The 18,630-nt window shown below is 46.9% G+C and overlaps 1 protein-coding gene across 4 annotated transcripts in view; it reads right to left on the reverse strand.

Moving 5' to 3' along the window:
- Window positions 1–6,548: 6,548 nt before the first annotated feature.
- LOC116847086 overlaps window positions 6,549–18,630 on the reverse strand; it is a 28,348-nt gene continuing 16,266 nt past the window's right edge. For 2 of the 4 annotated variants that reach the window (XM_032821698.1, XM_032821699.1), the window contains 16 exons: window positions 15,311–15,567; window positions 15,116–15,192; window positions 14,432–14,645; window positions 13,319–13,453; window positions 13,157–13,186; window positions 12,653–12,737; window positions 12,381–12,575; window positions 12,166–12,300; window positions 11,842–12,082; window positions 11,063–11,740; window positions 9,866–10,833; window positions 8,771–9,561; window positions 7,910–8,222; window positions 7,382–7,631; window positions 7,067–7,294; window positions 6,549–6,814 (listed from right to left, as the gene is read on the reverse strand). In XM_032821698.1, the coding sequence (XP_032677589.1) occupies window positions 6,609–6,814; window positions 7,067–7,294; window positions 7,382–7,631; window positions 7,910–8,222; window positions 8,771–9,561; window positions 9,866–10,833; window positions 11,063–11,740; window positions 11,842–12,082; window positions 12,166–12,300; window positions 12,381–12,575; window positions 12,653–12,737; window positions 13,157–13,186; window positions 13,319–13,453; window positions 14,432–14,645; window positions 15,116–15,192; window positions 15,311–15,387 (4,623 nt within the window). In that variant the 5' untranslated portion in view covers window positions 15,388–15,567 and the 3' untranslated portion in view covers window positions 6,549–6,608. The remainder of the gene's footprint in view (window positions 6,815–7,066; window positions 7,295–7,381; window positions 7,632–7,909; window positions 8,223–8,770; window positions 9,562–9,865; window positions 10,834–11,062; window positions 11,741–11,841; window positions 12,083–12,165; window positions 12,301–12,380; window positions 12,576–12,652; window positions 12,738–13,156; window positions 13,187–13,318; window positions 13,454–14,431; window positions 14,646–15,115; window positions 15,193–15,310; window positions 15,568–18,630) is intronic. The other 2 variants (XM_032821701.1, XM_032821700.1) reach the window with 2 other exon arrangements.

The raw sequence follows: 18,630 nt of genomic DNA on the forward strand, positions 1-18,630 counted from the left end.
GTGGAATCCTATTTGCAATTTTACGCGTGCCCCGTAGACAACAGAAAACATCTGAAGATTTATCGATGCACGCGTTGCACAATTCTCTGATTATTCAAATGTCTCCTCGCAAATAGACTTCCGTAGTGAATTACAAATCGCCTAAAGTGGATTTTAAGGTCCGAGCAGAATCTGGCCAGTCCGATACGATTGGTTGCATGATCGCGCGACGTCAAAAATTTCGCTCGTCAATTCGCCACATTAATTGTTTCGCGAGGCCGTTGCAATTTGTCACGGAGAACTCGCTACATGTACCCGACGCCGTCCAGCCAGGGTGACGCCACGGGATGGAGAAAAAGGAATGAATACACGAGTGAATCGTAAATTACGCAAGAACACGTCCGCCAAAGGTGCAACAGTACGACTTAATGTTCTTGAAGATGTAGTCCGGTCCGAAGAAAATTCCTCTAAAACGTACCGAGAAACGGGACATGGAGGACACTCGCGATCGTGATCGCGATCGCAATGATGGCGACAACGACGACGACGGTCGCTTGTGTCCTCGATCGTTGCCCGATAAATTCCCCTAGAAAATCGCGCGCCTTAGGTGGTAAGTTAAAAACTTAAACTTACACGACGAGAGAGACGAGAGTACAAAGTCAATAATTCGCGACTAGAACGCTCGCAACGCGATCGTACAATTATAATGAAAAAACGACACGATATAGTTGAGCAAACAATAGGAGAGCAATAAAAGTTCCCTTAGATCCGTGTTCCTCGCGAAGAAGCGAATCTCGAAAGGCTCCCGAATCGAATCTCCGAGCTTACGTCCCCTTATGTCTTCCCGCTTCCCGTGGATTCGTAATCTTCCTTTCACGCACGACTCGCGACGAGTTGCTGACGGCGAACAAAGAGAAGAGACTGCCTCCCTGCCTGCCTGCCTGTCTGCCTGCCTGTCTGCCTGCCTGCCTGCCTGCCTGCCTGCCTGCCTGTCTCACTCGCGACCGATCGATGACGCGTGTGGGGCGTCATCGGCGAGATTTTTATTTGCAGTTGAGAGAAAAGCTTCTTTTAAAAGCGCGCGCGCGCGCGAGCAGCGCACACACACACACACACACATATACACGCGCGCACGCGCGCGCGGCGATGGCTATTTACCTGATAAACGTGTCGTCGTAGAGCGAAAATTTGATCGTGGAGATAGCCGTACCATAAATATCTCATTCGCACCGTGCACATTCACCGAGTTCATTAGCGACATACGAGCGCGTCATAAATCTCCGACGAAGGCCGGAGAAGTGTAGAGATGAACGTTATTCCAACTTTGAATCTCGTGATTAATGTTTTGCGGTGATTCAATTTCACTTCTGGGTTTCGCGCGACGAGTCGATTTTGCGCGGTGAAAATTGGGCGGCAGTACCACGAATGGAAGAAATCAAGACGCGTTTGTGCGAAAATTGACGAATGTACGTTCTCGAGGTTCGGCGAAAGAGCTTGTGCAGAATTTCACCGTCAGCCGGCCTCGCTTTGGTTTCATCGTTCGGCTTGCTTGACAAATATTAGACGCTATCAATTGTTTTACCGAATAACTAACTAACGCATTTATCAGATAAAGCCCATCTCGATGGTCGCACGGAACTCAGCTTGGATACGGATGAGATGACGGAGAGATGTTTCAGTATTACGCAGACTTTGTGCACCAGGTCCAACCTCTCACAGACGACTATCGACGCTCTGAATTCGAGGGGAATGAAAACAATTACCGGCGGCGGCGGCGGCGGCGGCGGCGGCGAGCTCGATAAAACGATACTCACGACGTGGTTACTATAAGACGGGATCCTTTTGCGCGTTTCAGCAAGTTTAACTTCCTGCATCAAACCAAAAAAGAATCTTGACCTCGTGACTATGAGATGGGAAGCCGCGCATGTCTGCCGAAAACACAATCGTTCGTAAGAACAATAAATATTTTTTTTCACGAATTGCTTCATCTTCTCGACGACTATTCCATAAGACATTTATAAGATTAGAAAAAGTGATCGGTGGCGTCAAAAATTTGTCCGCTTACCGCTTATTACGGCGTTGAGGACAGTCCGGGTAAAATTTTACGAATCGCTATCTTTTTACTTTCGCGTGTATTCTATGAACTCTTTTTCAGCCTGACGCAAAGTTGCACTTACTCGCGCAATTTTTAATCGTATTATTACTGACAGCTCACTGTTGTCCAGCGATATACATGTATGTATATGTTATACGACCGCAGTATACACGTTAACGATGGTCGCGGGTGGTCGTTTCATGACGTAGACGTTCGCGCGTTCTTACGTACGTAGATGAACGCTTACATCGAATGATACGGACTTATGCTCGACGTATATTACTCGTATTATCGAGAGCCGACGTATGACTCGCGTATGATTCGTTTAAACTCATGCGTTACGTTACAATGGGGAGTTGCTGTAAAAATCGTTATTTTCTAAGGACATTGTGCACATCCGCAGAGATTTGTAGCGCGACACAATATCGTGAAACGGAAAATTGCGAAGGACCGTGTATCTCGCGCACACATTTGTCTCGATAGGAGACACCTGTCGGGAAGGAAAATTGCAAAATGCGCGCTTACTCTCTTTCGAATTAGGTTTCGAAAAGATAGCGAAAGTGATATCGCGCTCTTGGAAAGTTTCTGCACCTTGGAAAATTTTATGTTTAGAAGAATTTCGTATTTTAAAATATGTGCGTTGCGATACTCGACTCTTGTGATTTTTCATCTCAGAATTGCTGATACAGGATAACACGGACGTCTCGTACTCTTCGTTGGTACAATTGCAACCTACGGTGGATAATATACCCAATAAGCAAAATGTCAGCAGTGAGTCAACGGATTGGATTCGATCGGAATGGTGTATCCATAACCATGTGTGTCCGTATTAGGCTTGTTTTGTCCACAGAGCTTGCTGATATAATTTGATAGCAAATTGCTGGCAGAAACCGAGCAGGGTATTTTTATGTTCCATTTAAATATATTAAAATGGTTATAGAACGACAAATCTTGTTCGGTTTTTGTCATCTGTCATCATACTCTGCTAGCAGATCTGACTGTATTTCTGCTGGCAATTTGTTGAGAAACTCACGACAGACACTGCGCAAAATCTGCTCGAGACTTGGTTGTCTGGATATATTTGCCAACATCGACTTGTTTGTATCGTTTTACATTGTTTAAGAACAGTTGGCTAATTCAATGTTGCACTAATTTTTCTCGATGAGTTTTGTAACGCATTCCGTATCCAATAGGAGAACTTTCAATTATTCAGTTTTTCAGTTATTCTCAGGAGATATCTTTTTCTTTCAGATACGGAATGCGTTGCAAAATTCATCGAGGGAAAATGCCTCTATCCTTAATCAGCCGATAGAACACTGAGAAAAAATTGTTTGGTATTTATAATTATATATTACATAGAGAAATAATTACTATAAATTATGGTTAAGAAAAAACCATTCCTTTTCATTAAATACTACTGTAATGTTAATGATAATAACCTTATATGCACATTATTACTAGCATTTTATTTGCAAAAAATATGTTCAAAAGTAACTATAATTTCAGTTAGATCAACCATTTCTTTTTTCTCAGTGTACTCGTTAACTGAAAATGCTCCACGTGCATAAGACTCACGAATCCAGCGTTTGCCCGCGAATTTTGGCTCTTTTAAAAGAATTTTTCTATTTCGAAGTACGAGACGTCATTTTCGCGGTGAATCATCACTATCATACGCCGCAGCTTGGTATACAGAGATATATACTTGTATCAGAAACATCCAATTGAATTGCAATGACAGAATGTGCGAATCTGAAATTCGCACGATCGGTTCACGACGGTGGCCGTGATTTTATTTATGTCCAACATGAAGTATCTCAGTAAAGTTAGACCTCGAAATTCTAAATGAGTGAATCATACATCGCGAAATCAAACGAACACTCGAGTTTCCGTCACTCAATCGGAGAGTTTCACAATTTTTCATTTCCAACCGTTGATAAATAAGAAAAGTTATCTCAACGCCTCTACATTTTGATTGAGAAAAGACCGAATCGCCCGAGGAATCAGTCGTTCAAATTAATGTCGGCGATTCCGGAACATCCTACGGACCTCGGAGTAACCGAGAAGATCGTCCACGTTCCTCAACGAGACGATCTCGACAGTCATGCGTAGCATTCGCGGGCACGACGCTTCGCGTTACCTCGCCGCACGATTTACAATTAATATAATGCTCTCTTCATCTCTCTTTCTCTCTCTTTCATTTCTTCTTTTTCTCTTTTCTTTTTCATCAATAGATTGTTCTGAGCAATTGAGATCTAGTATTGGAGGGATTTCATATACCTGAAATGTGTTTAGTCACTCCCGTCGCGTCCGTTTTTGCACTCCGGAATACTCTCCCGTCGCGTTTCAGGGCGCGAATCCTCGTTTCACTGCACTGAGACTGTATCGCAGAGACTCATTACGAATGAGATCCCGGTAAAACGCCGGTAAGACGCATTTTATCGCGACCCTACCGAGTCCTGCCGTTAACGTCGATCACGCTGATTAACGTCCCCCTCGCATCTCCTTTTCGGCGTGCCTCCGTCCTCAGCTGCTTCGCTTCGTGTCTCTCCGTTAACTTTTCGCCGGATTGCTCACCCCCCTTCCCCCCCTGGTCTCTCTTTCTCTCAGCATCGTATTCGGCACTCTCATCCATTCGCCGCACTCACCGCACTCAGCACTCACACTTATCTGAGGATAACAATTGACATGCGTTTCGTAACTTTCCTAGCGTCTAGACAATGTGTCGTTGCATTGTCTTTACTTTTATTATTATTAATATTATTATTATTATTATTGATTTTTTCCTTATTTTTTTTTATCATTTTCCCTTTAGCGCGCGTTGGTTGTACATCGCAGAGAACGTATTTGGCGACGAGGCCCTCGTTCTCCAAAGCTTCTTCGTCTTTCTCTTCTTTCCTCCCCTTTATTTTTTATCTCAAAAAAGAACGTCTCTGAATTTTCACGATCGCCGCGCATCCACATCGACGAATAATTCCTTTTGTCTTTTCTCTTTCACGATCGCGATTCGCCGACTGTTCCTCGCGATCGACGTTGACGAAGCTGACGCGCTTGACCACCATCATTCTCACTTCCTCTCACGATTGCTTCGCTTTACTTTGTCTTCACTAGGCCATACGCCAAACGCGTTGATCAGTTGTCGTTCCGATTTCGCGTGATTCGTGTACGTATGATCACTCACAGCGACAACGTATTAAATACTACAGTCTCTCTGTTATGTACTTAACTCAGTACTCGGAATTGCTTACGTTTTCGAGACGATTTTCGAGGACTGTGTCTACTTCTTTTGTCTCTGCCACTCGTTCGTCAAATCTCGTGGCTGACTGCCGCGACGTTTGGCCTCAGAACCGTCAATTTCCGAAGTCCAGCGGAACTCTCCTTAATTTCTAAAATCCTTATTGAAACTAATATATTTTATCGTTTCAATTATAATAATACAAATAGTGTAGTACTGATAGAAACATAATACTATATAGAAATAACACGCATATACATTCAGAGAAGAACATGGCAACTACAAAGAGACAACCATTTTGAATGTACAACGAATTTTGAGTGTAAAGAGAGAATTATAATGTATAATAAACTATTTTGTAGCTATATTGCAGCTAAAGCTTTAGTTGCGATAATTATAAAATAGTTTATTCAACTATAAAATAGTTTATTCAATTATAAAACTAACATTAATTTTACATACAAAATTCATACAGTTGTCACTTTATGGTGTGGCCATCGTCATGTCTTTTTTTCCGAGCGTAGAAAACTAGTTTTAGAAATTAGAGAAAGTTGCGTGGGTCTTGTGAAGTCGACGATCCTGAGGCTAAATGCGCCGCGACAGTATGTCGTGAGACGCGACAGGCGAGCAGGGTAGACAAAGGGAAGAAAGCAGGCGTAGTCTTCGAAAAAGTAATTCCGTGCAAAGACTTAAGTCTCGTGCTGTCCCGTATCTTCGAACATCTCTCTATGCGTCCTCTTGTCCCTTTTCCTCTCATTCTCTCTCTTTAAGTCGAAAAAGACTCTACTACTGCTACTACCACCACTGGAGAGTAGGCCCATTCCACGACTAGCTACACGGGTCCATTCTAACGAAAGATCCAAACGTACTCTCGATCAAGCGTCGCGAGTGTCGAATTCGATAAACGCGCATGCGACTCTTCGGCGTTCGCGATTACGCTCAGAGTATTTGGAAGATGACGATGTATCAACTAAACGACGATTCATGCTAAAATGCGATCGACGGCGTGCGTCGCACGTGTAAAAAAAGGAGATCGACTTGCCCCGCGCCTCGCGGGCCGATTCGTTTCTTTGAAAGAAAGCGGCCGGAAGCGACTAAAGCGAGGCGTCGCTCGATAGGACGTCTCTAATTACGCTAATCACACGCGATACGCTTCTCGACGCGCGTCCGAGCGTCCGAGCGTGATACTTTTGTGTCTCCTCTTTTCTCTTCTCTTTCTTTCGTTTTGTTTATAAGCTACAGTCTAATCAGTTCCTTTTTCTTTTCTTTCTTTTTTTTTTCGTGCGCTAGACAGTCCTTTCCTTATCTGAAGTATTTTAGTCCCGCCACCAGCAGGAACTTTTCGATGAAAAGCTCGGAGTCGAGGACGGCGATGTGCGCGGCTCGGCCTATCAGGGCGTTCGCCGTCGGCGGTAGAGCGTGGTGCACGTCGTACCTGACGAGACTGACGCCGGGCGCTGACATCACGGGGTACAGGATGTTGTGCACCATCTCGCGATACGCAGCACCTGAAAGAAAATGGACGCGCGTCAAGTTGACGTACTTTTAGTAATATCAGGCCTTTCTTTTCAACCGAACTGAATATTGCAAAAAATGGCAAAAAGTAAAACAGAGAAAATATCAGAGTAAAAATTTTTAAAATCTTGGATCATACAGAATTATGACCGAAATATATTTATCGAAAACTATGCGCGTAAGAAGAAGAAGAAAAGAAAATGGATCTCCACTGTTTAAGTAAAAAGACGATGAAGAGACGGTACCTTGATCAGTCGGATCTCGTACGGCGGCTTTACAGAGCTCAATTCGGGCAGAGTGCAGCGGTACGTATCGATCTTGAGCGCTCCCGCACAGCAGGACGTGTTTGAACTTCTGCAGATTGCTCTTCTGGCTTAAACGGAACATGAAGGAACGTCTCACGTCCGGCGAGTCCTTCATCGCTAATTGCAACAGAGATCCGGACTTCTTCCATTTTTGCATGAACCACATGCCTGCACGATTTAACGAAACGGTTATTATCGATCGAATTCTCGAAACGTCGAGGGAGGGAGAGACGAAGGAGCATTTGTCAGGCTTACCCGCGTTCACCAAACCGCTTGTGTTGTAAAGAGTGCCTAAATGAGGCCCGCTCAAACTGAGGAAGGTGTGTAAACGGGGGAGGAGCGGGCGCAGCTGCGGTCGCGTCAGGGCGCTCCGGATGATTATGGTCCCAAGAGAATGCCCGATGAAGCTCACCTTCGTCGGATTCAGGCCCGACGCCTCGATATGATAGAGAATTTCGGCCACCAGCCGGTCAGTCATTGTGTCAAAGTCGGAGAAGGTGTCGCCCTTTCGTACACAAGCGATATAACGATTCGATATTTTCTACTGAATATTTCTGGTCTTGAGTTTTATTTGAGGAATTATAGGTATTTGTCTCGGCGACATTAATATATTTGTAAGAGTAATATTTATTAATTTTTTACTAAAAATAATATGAAGATAATTAATACCGAACTATGAGATTACGCAGCATGAAGAGGATAAACAGGTATAAAAAATAATCCTCGAGCCAAGATTATGAATTTATGTTCTCACTTTTTTACCGTTGCGTCGGCGAGGTTTACCTGATTTCTCTCGGACATCAGGAAGTCCAAATGTGCTCCAGGCAGACCCAATTCCAGGTACGTCTTGACGAGACGGAGATCAGCGGCGTTACCGTCGAGACCGTGGACGCATATAATGAGGTGAGCGCCTTCCGGCGAGAAGAGCCGATACTCGTCGCTGATGTGGAAGTACGGCAGGGTCGAGGCCAGGCTCGGATAGTCACTAAGAGGCACATTCGATCTTAATGGATGAACCGACGACGAGTTCAGGAAGTCACCGTATCCGAAGGAATGGGCACGTTTATGTAAACGCAACTGTGCTTCCTTGCGTTCTCTAGAGGGGGATCAGGTAGACAGAGAGAGAGAAAACTTAACTACAAACGGAAAGACATACGAGAAACTGCGGAACAACGTGGAAGCGAACGCAAACGGGCATATCTAGCACACACCTAGCGAAGACGATACTTCAAGTCGTCAGACAAACGATGCGTTGGAGAACAATGCGGTTTGGACAAAAAAAAAAAAAAAAGAATAAGAAAAATTATCACTGAAGCGTAATTATAAATTTAACGAAGTCCCAGTGTGCGCGCAGCGTGACGTGGAATTGATTTTGAAACAGATGAATCGATAATTAGATTTTCAGGCTATAGTGTCGCTGCTACTTTGGATTTGATTCGCAAAATTAGGAGTAATAATTTAGAGTAAAACAAGCGTTCAGTTTTAAATATCAAACTCTCACGCGAATTTTATTTGTTTCGCAGCAATGACTGCGTTTCGCAAATTTCAAACGACGCTCGGCGAACACTGGGTTTAAGGAAGCAGTTCTAATCGGGAGGGCTGAACGCACGCGTCGTTACATGCGCGAGAGAACTCGCAGCATACCTATAAATCCTGCCGGAGAAGCTCATCTGTCGCTTGAACTCCTCTTTGCACTTTTTGAAATTGATAAAGTCATCCTGCGTGGACTGCAGCAGTTCTTTGCCTTCCTGATAGCAGTCCAGGCAGATATCCCTGGGGCTGAAGGTACTATCCCTGTCGCGGTCCCGGTTCCGCTGCGGGCTGCAAGGCGCCGTTTTATTCTGCTTTGGGCTCCTGGTCTGCTTCACCGTCTCGTACACGTGGTAAAGCAGATTGTCAATCGGCGCCGGCGGGTCGCGAAACTCCTCCGGCGGCGGTGGCTCGTCCTGAAACATCTTCGGTGGTGGCAGACGCACCTCCTCATATGAGTGTTCTTCCACGGTCTCCTTCGCGGGGCGCTCTTTGCGCGGCACGATCTTTGACAGTTTTTGCCGCAACTGCTCGCTCGACAGCTTGGCGTTGCGACGTTGCTCCGAGCTGGAAGTGTCGCCGCTACTGACCCACCCGGAGCACTCGGACGTGAGATTACTCGAGCTCGAGCTCGGGGTGGGGCTGCTGGGCCTGGTGGACGGTGGACTGAGAGGATTCGGGATCACCGGCAGATTGTTGCTCAAACTGTCCTTGCTGTCGCGTATCGGCATGCAAGGCAGAGAAACCGCGCTACGCGGCACCACCACCTTGTTCTGTGCCACTGGCACACTGGCGCATCGCAGTCTTTTTACATTCGGTGGCGGTACCACGACGCTCGACGTGTCCGATGGCGTGGTGCCGTTGGTCGTCGGCACCACCTCCATAGGCGACTTGATGGGTTCCATCTGAGAATAGAGGAAACAAATTGTAAATATAACACATCCGTATTACATATTCCTTACAAGCTTGTGTATCAGGAACTTGCAAAAATTTACCAGATTCTACATATATTTTTTTATTAATAAATAGTTTGTACCATATTTAGTGAAGTACATTGAAGTAGCCAACGTTTACCCATTGTTTTCTACCTTTTCTACCTTTCAGGTAATCGTCTGATTTCATATCTGTAAAACGACTCATCTTTCGAGTCGGTCACTGACTATTCGAGGAACTTTTGCTAGTTCCTAATATTTCGACTTGCTATTGTACCTTCAGGATGATTTTGTTATTGTTCTCCACTTCGAGGACGTTCGTCGTGGGTGTCGTAGGGGGATGACGATATTTAGGTAAAGGTGCGTCTGTGAGATCTTGATATCCTGGCGGTGGTGGGGCCGGTTTTCTATTTCTGTGACTGCACTTTTTGTTCTCCTCCACCGGATGGTCGGTGTCGAGAACGGGCGCGGAGTGCGGTCTCCTGTTGCGTTTGTCTCTCTTGCGCTCCATGCGTGATTCTCTCTTCGTTTCTAGCTTCAAAGGTATCACCTCATAGACCGGCTCCTGAGGCGTCTCCGCGTTCTTCTTCTCGCTTTGACCGCGCCGTGACTCCTTGTCGCCGTAATTCTGAGCCACTCCGTTGCGCGGTGATGATTTGACCGGTCGCTCTGTTCTTCTCCGTGGCCGATCTCGTCGGAAGTCGCAGCATTCGTTGCACTCCACCTCGTCAACGAGCCTTTCCGTGCTTTTCGGTCTCTTCGGCTTGTTCATCTCGTCGCGCGTTCGTCCACTGGTGCTGCCGTTCGTGCGGTAGAAGAACGAGTCCGTAATCGTCGCGTAACAGTTGGATTTCTTATTCAAAGGTTCCGCCAGGACCGAGTAGCTGTTGGTTAGCGCGCTGCCGTTCATAGACTCCGATATCTCGCGATTTCTATGCGCCTGTGACATCGACGTCTTACCGAGCGTATGATATCTGCGGCATTCGACGCCGTTGGACTGACTGTATTTGCCTCCTGCCTGATGTCCAGACTTCCGGTAGTTTCCCCGGTAAGTCACCCTGTCCAGTGTCGCGGTGTGCAGTGGTTGAGGATCCTGCAGGAAGCTGTCGCCATTTACGTTAGCCTTGGCGGATAAAAAGCTACTTTGGTCGTTAGTGGTCGTTGGCAGCGGTTGGCGTGTCCCCAGACGATGGCTTCGCGGCTCCAGCAGGTTTCGTATCCTCCTGGTGTCGAGTGAATGATAGTCTGCACAAAGCACAAACTCGTTGACAAACTAGTCAACTATTTTGTGTATATAGTTAACGAGAGAGAATAAATGTATCTTCAGATAATACAATTAGACAAATTTACCTAATATAATGAATTGCTAGAAAAATGTTATTTCATCTGTGCTTTTTCTTGCTTAGATGAAAGCTTAAGGAAATTAAGAACAGATTTCTCGCGAGTCTACGCAAGTCATCGCATTTTATCGTACCTTCCATGATATTTGACTTTTTCTCCGTTAAGCAGTCGGGCAACTGGTCAGGATCCAATGCGCTCATGCAGGTCGGCACCGTGAGATTCTGATCGCAGGATTTGGACGACGGTCGGTAACCGGGTAAATGCCCGCCGGGCGGCAATTCGGGAAACATCGCGGCCAACAGCGAGGTAATGGAAGTGGATTGGTGATCGGACTGTTGCTGATGCTGTTGGTGCCGGTTCGGTACCAGCATCTGCGTGGACTTAGCCCGAGGTAAAGGGATCACCGGCGTGGAGCCGAGGGATGGATTTGGCGCGGAACAAGCCTGCTGACCCGACGGCGGGAAGAGGGTAGCACTGGACGGCACTGTCGACCTGGGTCTTCCTCTGGAAGGCACCGTCGCGGGCGGAGTGACGTTGCGACCGCCACCGCGCTGCCGCGGAAACAGCTGGGTCGACACGGACCTCGGTAGAGTCTTCGGCGACGTTCTGGGTTGCAGAGGCACCAGATCGGGCCCCAGCTGGTCCAAGGACTTGCTATGCCTCGCAGGGAGCGTGGAGGGCGTCAGCGTGAGGCGAACTTGGATCGACCCGATGTCCTGCGCCGCGCCTTCGCTCCTGGGTGACCAGATGCCCATCGAGCGCGACTCCAGTATCGCCGCTATTCCGCAGCTGCAGTCGTCCATGTTGGGAACTGAGGCAAATATTCAATATAAGGAGAAAGTCTGGAGGATTGGACTTTTTCTTTTCGTAAAAACGTATCGCGTGTCGTGTCGCTATGTATTTTTTACCCACCGCTGTTTCTGTGCCTTTGCTGCATGTCAGCGTACTGATCCTCAAAGATCAAAGGCAACGAGTGAAGATCACCGTCCATCTCCGGACAATGGACAGGCAACGGTGGCAGCGACGCGAGATAACGCGATCGCCGGGCGGCCTCGCTCACTGCCTGGTAAGACTGATAGTTCGCGTCGTAACAGCCCGCTGCCGACGTTCTGGGGTTCTCCAATACGAAGAAACCCTCCGCGAAACGCTTTACCTGCAGATTAATAATCAGTCAATTAGGTAATCGCCGATAAATGATGAAAGAACGATCATCTTGAGTGTTTTTGAGCCGCTCACTCTCAATTGATGATGAATTCGCGCTAAATGCTGATGAACCGCTTCTCGGCCGGAGAACGCCTCCAGGAAGTGCTGCCAGAGGACAATATTTTGTGCACAGAGTTGGGCTATGTCAGCCTCCTCAGTGTCCATCAGCTGCAAACAATAGACAAAGGCTTGGAAGAGTTATCCGCGAATTGAGAGCGCACGGGGCAGCGGCTTTTGGGGAGTCATACCTTCGTAATCTCTTTGTGCGTGTTCTGTGCGAGCTCGAGCGCCCTTTGTTGCCAAGAAGGGAGCAGCCGCGCCAAGTCGGACAAGTCGTTGAGCAAAGATTCCCTCGCTGCCAGAAGCAATCTCGTGACTTCCTGCTGCACCAATCTCGCGTGTTGCATCCTCGTCGTCGATCCGACGCATCTTGTAGTGGACTCCTGAAATGACACGCAGACTTGGATTTATTAGACAACGATGACGACGATTCGTCGAGACTCGTTTCGCGCAAACTCACAATATTCCCGAAGGTCGTCGAACTATTGTCGCCGTTCGCCGGGGATTGTTTAAACTGCAGCCAGGGTTTCCCGCCTCGCGGTGCGCTGTAATCGTGATAAGTCGGATTAAATGCGTAGTTCGCTTCTCAAACGACTAATTCTTACGATAAACATATGATCATTAAATTATTTTTGTTTTTAACAAATGTATTAAAACAACGAATCGCTATTAAATTTCTTGTACCAAAGTTCTGTCAATGTGTATTTACAGAAATTATTTAGCGACGATTTATTTACTGCAATCTAGATTTTTTCTCACGCAAAAATCGCGACGCACTTATATTTATCGGCATTGCTCTCGCGTTAACGTATTATTTCTTCAAAATAATCAACGTATTGATCTCAAGCTCAAGATCGATTCGATCGGATTCGGTAGTTCGGAACGAAGGTAACGTAAATCTCAGGAAAATCGCAGGAAAATCACTGGAAAAGTTCCGAACGTCTTTAAAGTGCCGGGAACTCACCAGCTCTGCACGTAGTGCAGTATGCTCTTCCTGCGTTCCGCGCGAGGGACGAAAGCGACCATAAAACAGAGAGAGAAAGGTTCTCGTGAGGGACAACGTCGATTATATCGCGCGGTATATTTCGAGAGTTACGAAATGCGAGCGCGATCGAGCGATACTGACTTGATGTAGGGCTGATGAAGTGCCACGAGGCAGGCGTGGATCGTGATGGACACCGCGGCAAGGTGAAAGTAATCGAAGAGCACCGGCAGATGGTAGTGAAGGCCCTTCGTGGGTGTGAAATTCAGCTGCAGCGCCCTGCAAAAAGGAACGTCCGTCAAAGCTCCGATCGATCACGCGTACGAGGACAGCGATTCGGTCGAAATCGCAATCGGTCACCCCGGCGCAATCTCAACATGTATTTGTGGACAGGTGTCTAATAGATGTCCAAAAGACGTTTTTGAAAGATGACGACGCAACTTCGCGACGTGTATACGTTAGAGAAATTACGTTATGGCACGGTAATTCTGTCGTTCGGGGCTTCTGTGCAAGTTTCTTTTACTGTATCTTGCCGGTGGCAATCAGTCTCGGGAACTCGACGGGAAAGCCACTTAAGGACGTGTGCCACGTTCAGAAGGAAGCGCGCTATAATTGCGAGCGTCGCGAGCCAGCTTCGCCGGCGCAATCTGCACATCCGGTACATTAGGGTTGCTCGTTATTAGAGGACACGAGAGACGGAACTGTGAAACGAGGGAAAGCACGTGCTATCCCTTGGGCTTTCTAGTGCTGGCGACATCATCCCTTGAATATTTTAAGATTAGTAATTTAAGTTTCAAAAACATCTTTTCAGAACGAAGTTACGCTTACACACCAACACATGCATACAAATATCCTCTTTATATTAATTTTCTTCATCAAAAAGTAAATGAAGATTCTCTCTGTCCTCCCCTTCTGAAATCGTGCGTCATTATCATACAATAATTACTCGCGAGATAATCGTGCCGAATAAGAATGCAAAATGACCGTAATGAATAAATAGCACAATCTAATCTGCAATTTCACTTTAATCTCAAATCCACCGTTGGCCTACTTCCCTAATAAATGAAAATGCTTATGTAATTAAATAATAATTAAAATTGTTCCTACATCTTGCTAAAAGGAAGCGACACAGGCGAGAGATAAAAGGATTAACGCGGTCGGCCGCGGTTGTCCCGTTTGCTCGCGGGACAGCCTGTGCCTTTGCCGCCGCTAGAATAGTAATGTGCCGACGCCCATGTAGGATGGGAAGACGCTCACCTCGAGGACACGCAGGCCATGTTGCCCGGCTGTGTCGGCTCGCTGAACCATAGCTCGACGCCCAGATTGAAGTGGGTGCGCGACAGGGCCTCCTCGATCTTGTGACTGTGCACGAGCACGTGAGCCCGGAACAGCACGGAGGTACCGAGTGTCACCTCCTCGTTCCTGTAGAGTATCTGAAAGCGCTTGCTCGTACCCGGCGCCTCCAGGGAGTCTGCAACACAGTCAGATGCGTGTCTCTCACCGAATTCCCCGTTTCTCAGTCCCGAGAACATAGGGGGCTAAATCGATCTTGTGAGGCAAATGGACTCGAGGAGCCGGGCTAAATGAATCCGGCCAGTATTTCGATCGCGTGATACGACTCGAAGAACTTTCGGCGGCGAGAAACGCGTGAGAGATCGCGATTCTCACGCGATGCTCGCGTAAGAAATGAAAGTATCATGAAGCACGAGGTGTGTTTAAGAGAGACGTTGTGGAACATAAGACTGGAAGGTCTTTGAGATAAATTCGACGCGCCGCGATATAGATATTTCTGTTTACCAAGTGAATTAATTTTCGCGAAATTATTGCCGGTGGGAGTCACGAGAGGAATTCTCTCACGTGACTCTCGACGGCAACGATAGCGTAGCGAACGGAATGAAATGAGCCGAGCTTTGCTTTGTGTTGCTTCGCTTGCGAGCTTACGATTTCGTGGTTGATTGATCTCCACTTTGACCGGCAGCTTCGGCGACACTCTGAGAGCAGTTCGGATTTGATAATATCTGAAACATAGAAATCTCTTATAGAGATAATTCTCGAGCGCCCCCCGACAGTTGACCGCGATATTTTTCGACAGTGAGTCTGCGGTAATTTGAAGATACACTAGAAGCTGAATCTCACCCTCGTTGGAAGAGGTCAACATTGTAGAACTTGCAGAGCTCGAGAGAGAACTCGAGGGTGGCCTGTAGATCGCTCATCTCGATCCTCGCGATGGAAGGAACCACCCCCGGCTCGCGCTTCCCTAGCACAGCCCCTAATCGCACGAAGACCAGCTTCGCCCACCGCGATGAGTAGCGAGCACGAAATCTTCAGGACCTTGCCGAATCTCTCGGCTCGCTCCTGCCATCCTGGGGAGGGATTTCAGCGCCGCAGGTCTTCTGAAACGACATTCAAGCGCTCGATTCGCGGGCATAGTTCTGTTGGGAACGGTAAAAATAAAAATTGCAACAGTAGAAGTAAAATTTCCGCAACATTGAAAGTCAATTCGTAGGACTAAAAGCGTACACACCAAGTGTACAAAAGCGAACAATTCTCGGATCAATATTATTTCAGAATGGTTACGAGAAGCGAAGCTGTCATATATTATTAGTGACTATAATTAATATGCGAACAACAAGGCAATATCTCGACACCCCAGCGTTTTAATATTGATACGAGTCGTGCGCAGTTCCGCAAAATATTTGATGGCTCCTCATTGCCAAGGACGCCCGAAGACAGGCCGTGTATGCGCGAAGGTGCCTTCATATTTCAAGATGTACGCCGGGAAGAGTGGAAGCCATAACCGTCTTGTTAAAGTTTCATGGTTACCTGTGTGATATTCGCCCGTTCCACGGCGATAAAAACATCGGCGTGAGCGTACCTACGTTTGCGTGCGCCATAAATAAATCGACGACGCCCGACTTAGCCGCGGTCGAATTTAGTCCGGCGCGGCCGCTCGGTCAATTAATTCCCAAACAGCGTGTATACGCGCCATAGATTGCGCCCCCCGCAACGTTTATAACAATAAACACTCAAACGATAAAAGTACAACGACCGGATATAGACATAGGAGGATACATGACAGCGCGACGACATGTCGGAGAGAGTAAGAGAGGAGCGGTTAAATAAATCCCGCCGTTTGCGTGTGCGAATCGATACACCGAAGGTCGTAGTAGTCCGCCGTCGCTTTGATGCTCAAGCGATGCTCATAGTTCCGGAAAGTATCTCACGCCGATCTGCGTTTCACTGTCAAGGACGGTCAAAAGCGTGCACGCGAGTGCAATTATCCTCGTCCACCTCCCCGCTTCGTCCGCGTGGGGATCAATGGCCCGTTCGTACGTAACTTAATTTCCCGGAGAACGGGGATAAGTGCCGTGGCATAAGCGTAATGGAAGTTCAAACCGCGGATGTTGAGAGCTAAACGGTTTTCATGAATAAAGCTGCAAAAATGGAAGTGGCGAAATCTAGCGTCGTCTGCGCGTTAATTAAGTCTGCACTTCGCTGCTGCAACGAAAATGACCCGGCAAGATGATATTTGATATTTTACAAAATTAAACGTAGCAAACGATGGTACTCTCGTCGAAAAGCCGATTTCAAATTCGTCAGTATCTTCTCTAGCTGCGTTCCTTATATATTCTCCGTATATTTTACTTAGGATTACAGTTCTTTCTGACACAGCTATGTTTGCCTCCGTTTATCGACCGCGCATTTTTATTGTTTTGTCTCTTGCATGATGTAAAAATACCCACGCTGTAGTTTATTGCCTTTGACATGCTGCTCTACCGTTCGCGAAGATAATTAATCACTAAGGAAAGCACAAATAGCGACACCGATATATCATTTGGGTGAAATCCTGACAATTGTAGGAAAATATGATCGCCGATAAGTCAGTCGAATCCGGCAGACTCGCATAATCCGAATGCCTCATTACGTATTTCGCTCTGTGTGCCTCTTTATTATTCCCTTCCGAGGTAACGGATTATACACGCTCGATCGTTTCATCGCGACAATCTCCGGCACGCACGGGAAGCCCTGTCCTGAACTGTGCTTAGGGGGAAACTTTCTTAATTTACGCTCGTCGATATCCCCAAGGCCGATGTATTTCCTCGACGTGCACCATGCTCACGGTCCCGGAAAGTGCTCCTTGGCGAACGCACTCCATTGCCAAGGCCGCTCAAAGGCTGCGTCGCGCACTCGGCCGCCTCTTTCTGGCGCTTTAAAATAAGAAGATGAACGGCACCCTCTTAACACACGGCCGACACACAGGCGTCTCTTTGTAGCGCTTTTTTACGCGCGAGAAAAAGAATATGACGGGGAGATCGACTAGTGTTTGTGTTGCATAAATAAAAATCTCATCGAGATTTTCTCGTAATTTATATCGCGAGAAAATGTACCTCTCATATAAATAATACACGTTAAATTTTCGCTTGTACTATATATCAACTTGTTATAATTTATATATCTTCCATTTTTCTAAAAAAGGAGTGTTAACCAAATTCGAGTATTACAAAGATTTCGAGCGATCTAGCAATGGAGAGAGAGAGCGAGAGAGCGAGAGGAAGATAAAGAGAGAAGGAAAGGAAGAAGGAGCGATAGCAGGAGATATTAAAGTTTTCTTGCGATTTTCGATTTTATGATTGTTAATATTACGTATTACGATTAATATTTATGGCACGAACTGAATGACGAGCGCGCCTGTATCGTTCTGGTTTTCATAAAATGTCAACGAATGGAACTCTGCACGCACGTTTTGATGAATTGCTGCACAATCGAAAGAACTTTCGGTTCGCGACATTTGTACCGACGTTACAATGTCGGACAACGTCAAGACGCCCAACGGCGTCAACTGCGTAAATTGTCCGCAAGTACCCTCGATCGCGCCCTTGTGTTCTCGCGAGGCTTGTGCTTTAACGCGCGCGACTAATACCAGAATCTCTCGTCGTCGTTCGCGTCAGTGCCAAGGCCGCTCGAAGGCCCGGTATAACCCGGAAGCCGGCTTTTCCAGCACATTTATCCATCCAGCGCAAGGATCAACGACCCCGTCTCGCATTGGGGTTGAAACGCAGAGAGAGGTCGTTATGATGGCGCCCGCCGTCATCCTGAGGAGCAGCCCTGCCTGCTCCGGATTATCGTACGAACAATATTGGAAGTCCCAACTTGAAACCCAGAATCATATCTCGCTCGCTGTGTATTTCTCCGACTGTGTATAACTCCCACGTTTCCAGATACATCGCGCAAGAAGGGAGGAAAGTTTAATCAGAATCGCGAACCATCCGAAACCGCGTAACTCTCTGGATCTATCATCCGCCAGGTTGAGAGAGAAGACGCTGAAAATTTCGTCTCCTTTTTCCTATAAACCGCGCGGGAGTGCTTCACCAGTTACTCCCAACTTTTGCAGTTTAAGCAGAGAGAGAGAGAGAGAGAGAGAGAGAGAGAGAGAGAGAGAGAGAGAGAGAGAGAGA

The sequence above is a fragment of the Odontomachus brunneus genome, unplaced genomic scaffold (genome assembly GCF_010583005.1).
Source record: "Odontomachus brunneus isolate Ranch 3 - 2012 unplaced genomic scaffold, Obru_v1 Obru_scaffold_073, whole genome shotgun sequence".
In the NCBI taxonomy this organism is placed as follows: Eukaryota; Metazoa; Arthropoda; class Insecta; order Hymenoptera; family Formicidae; genus Odontomachus; species Odontomachus brunneus.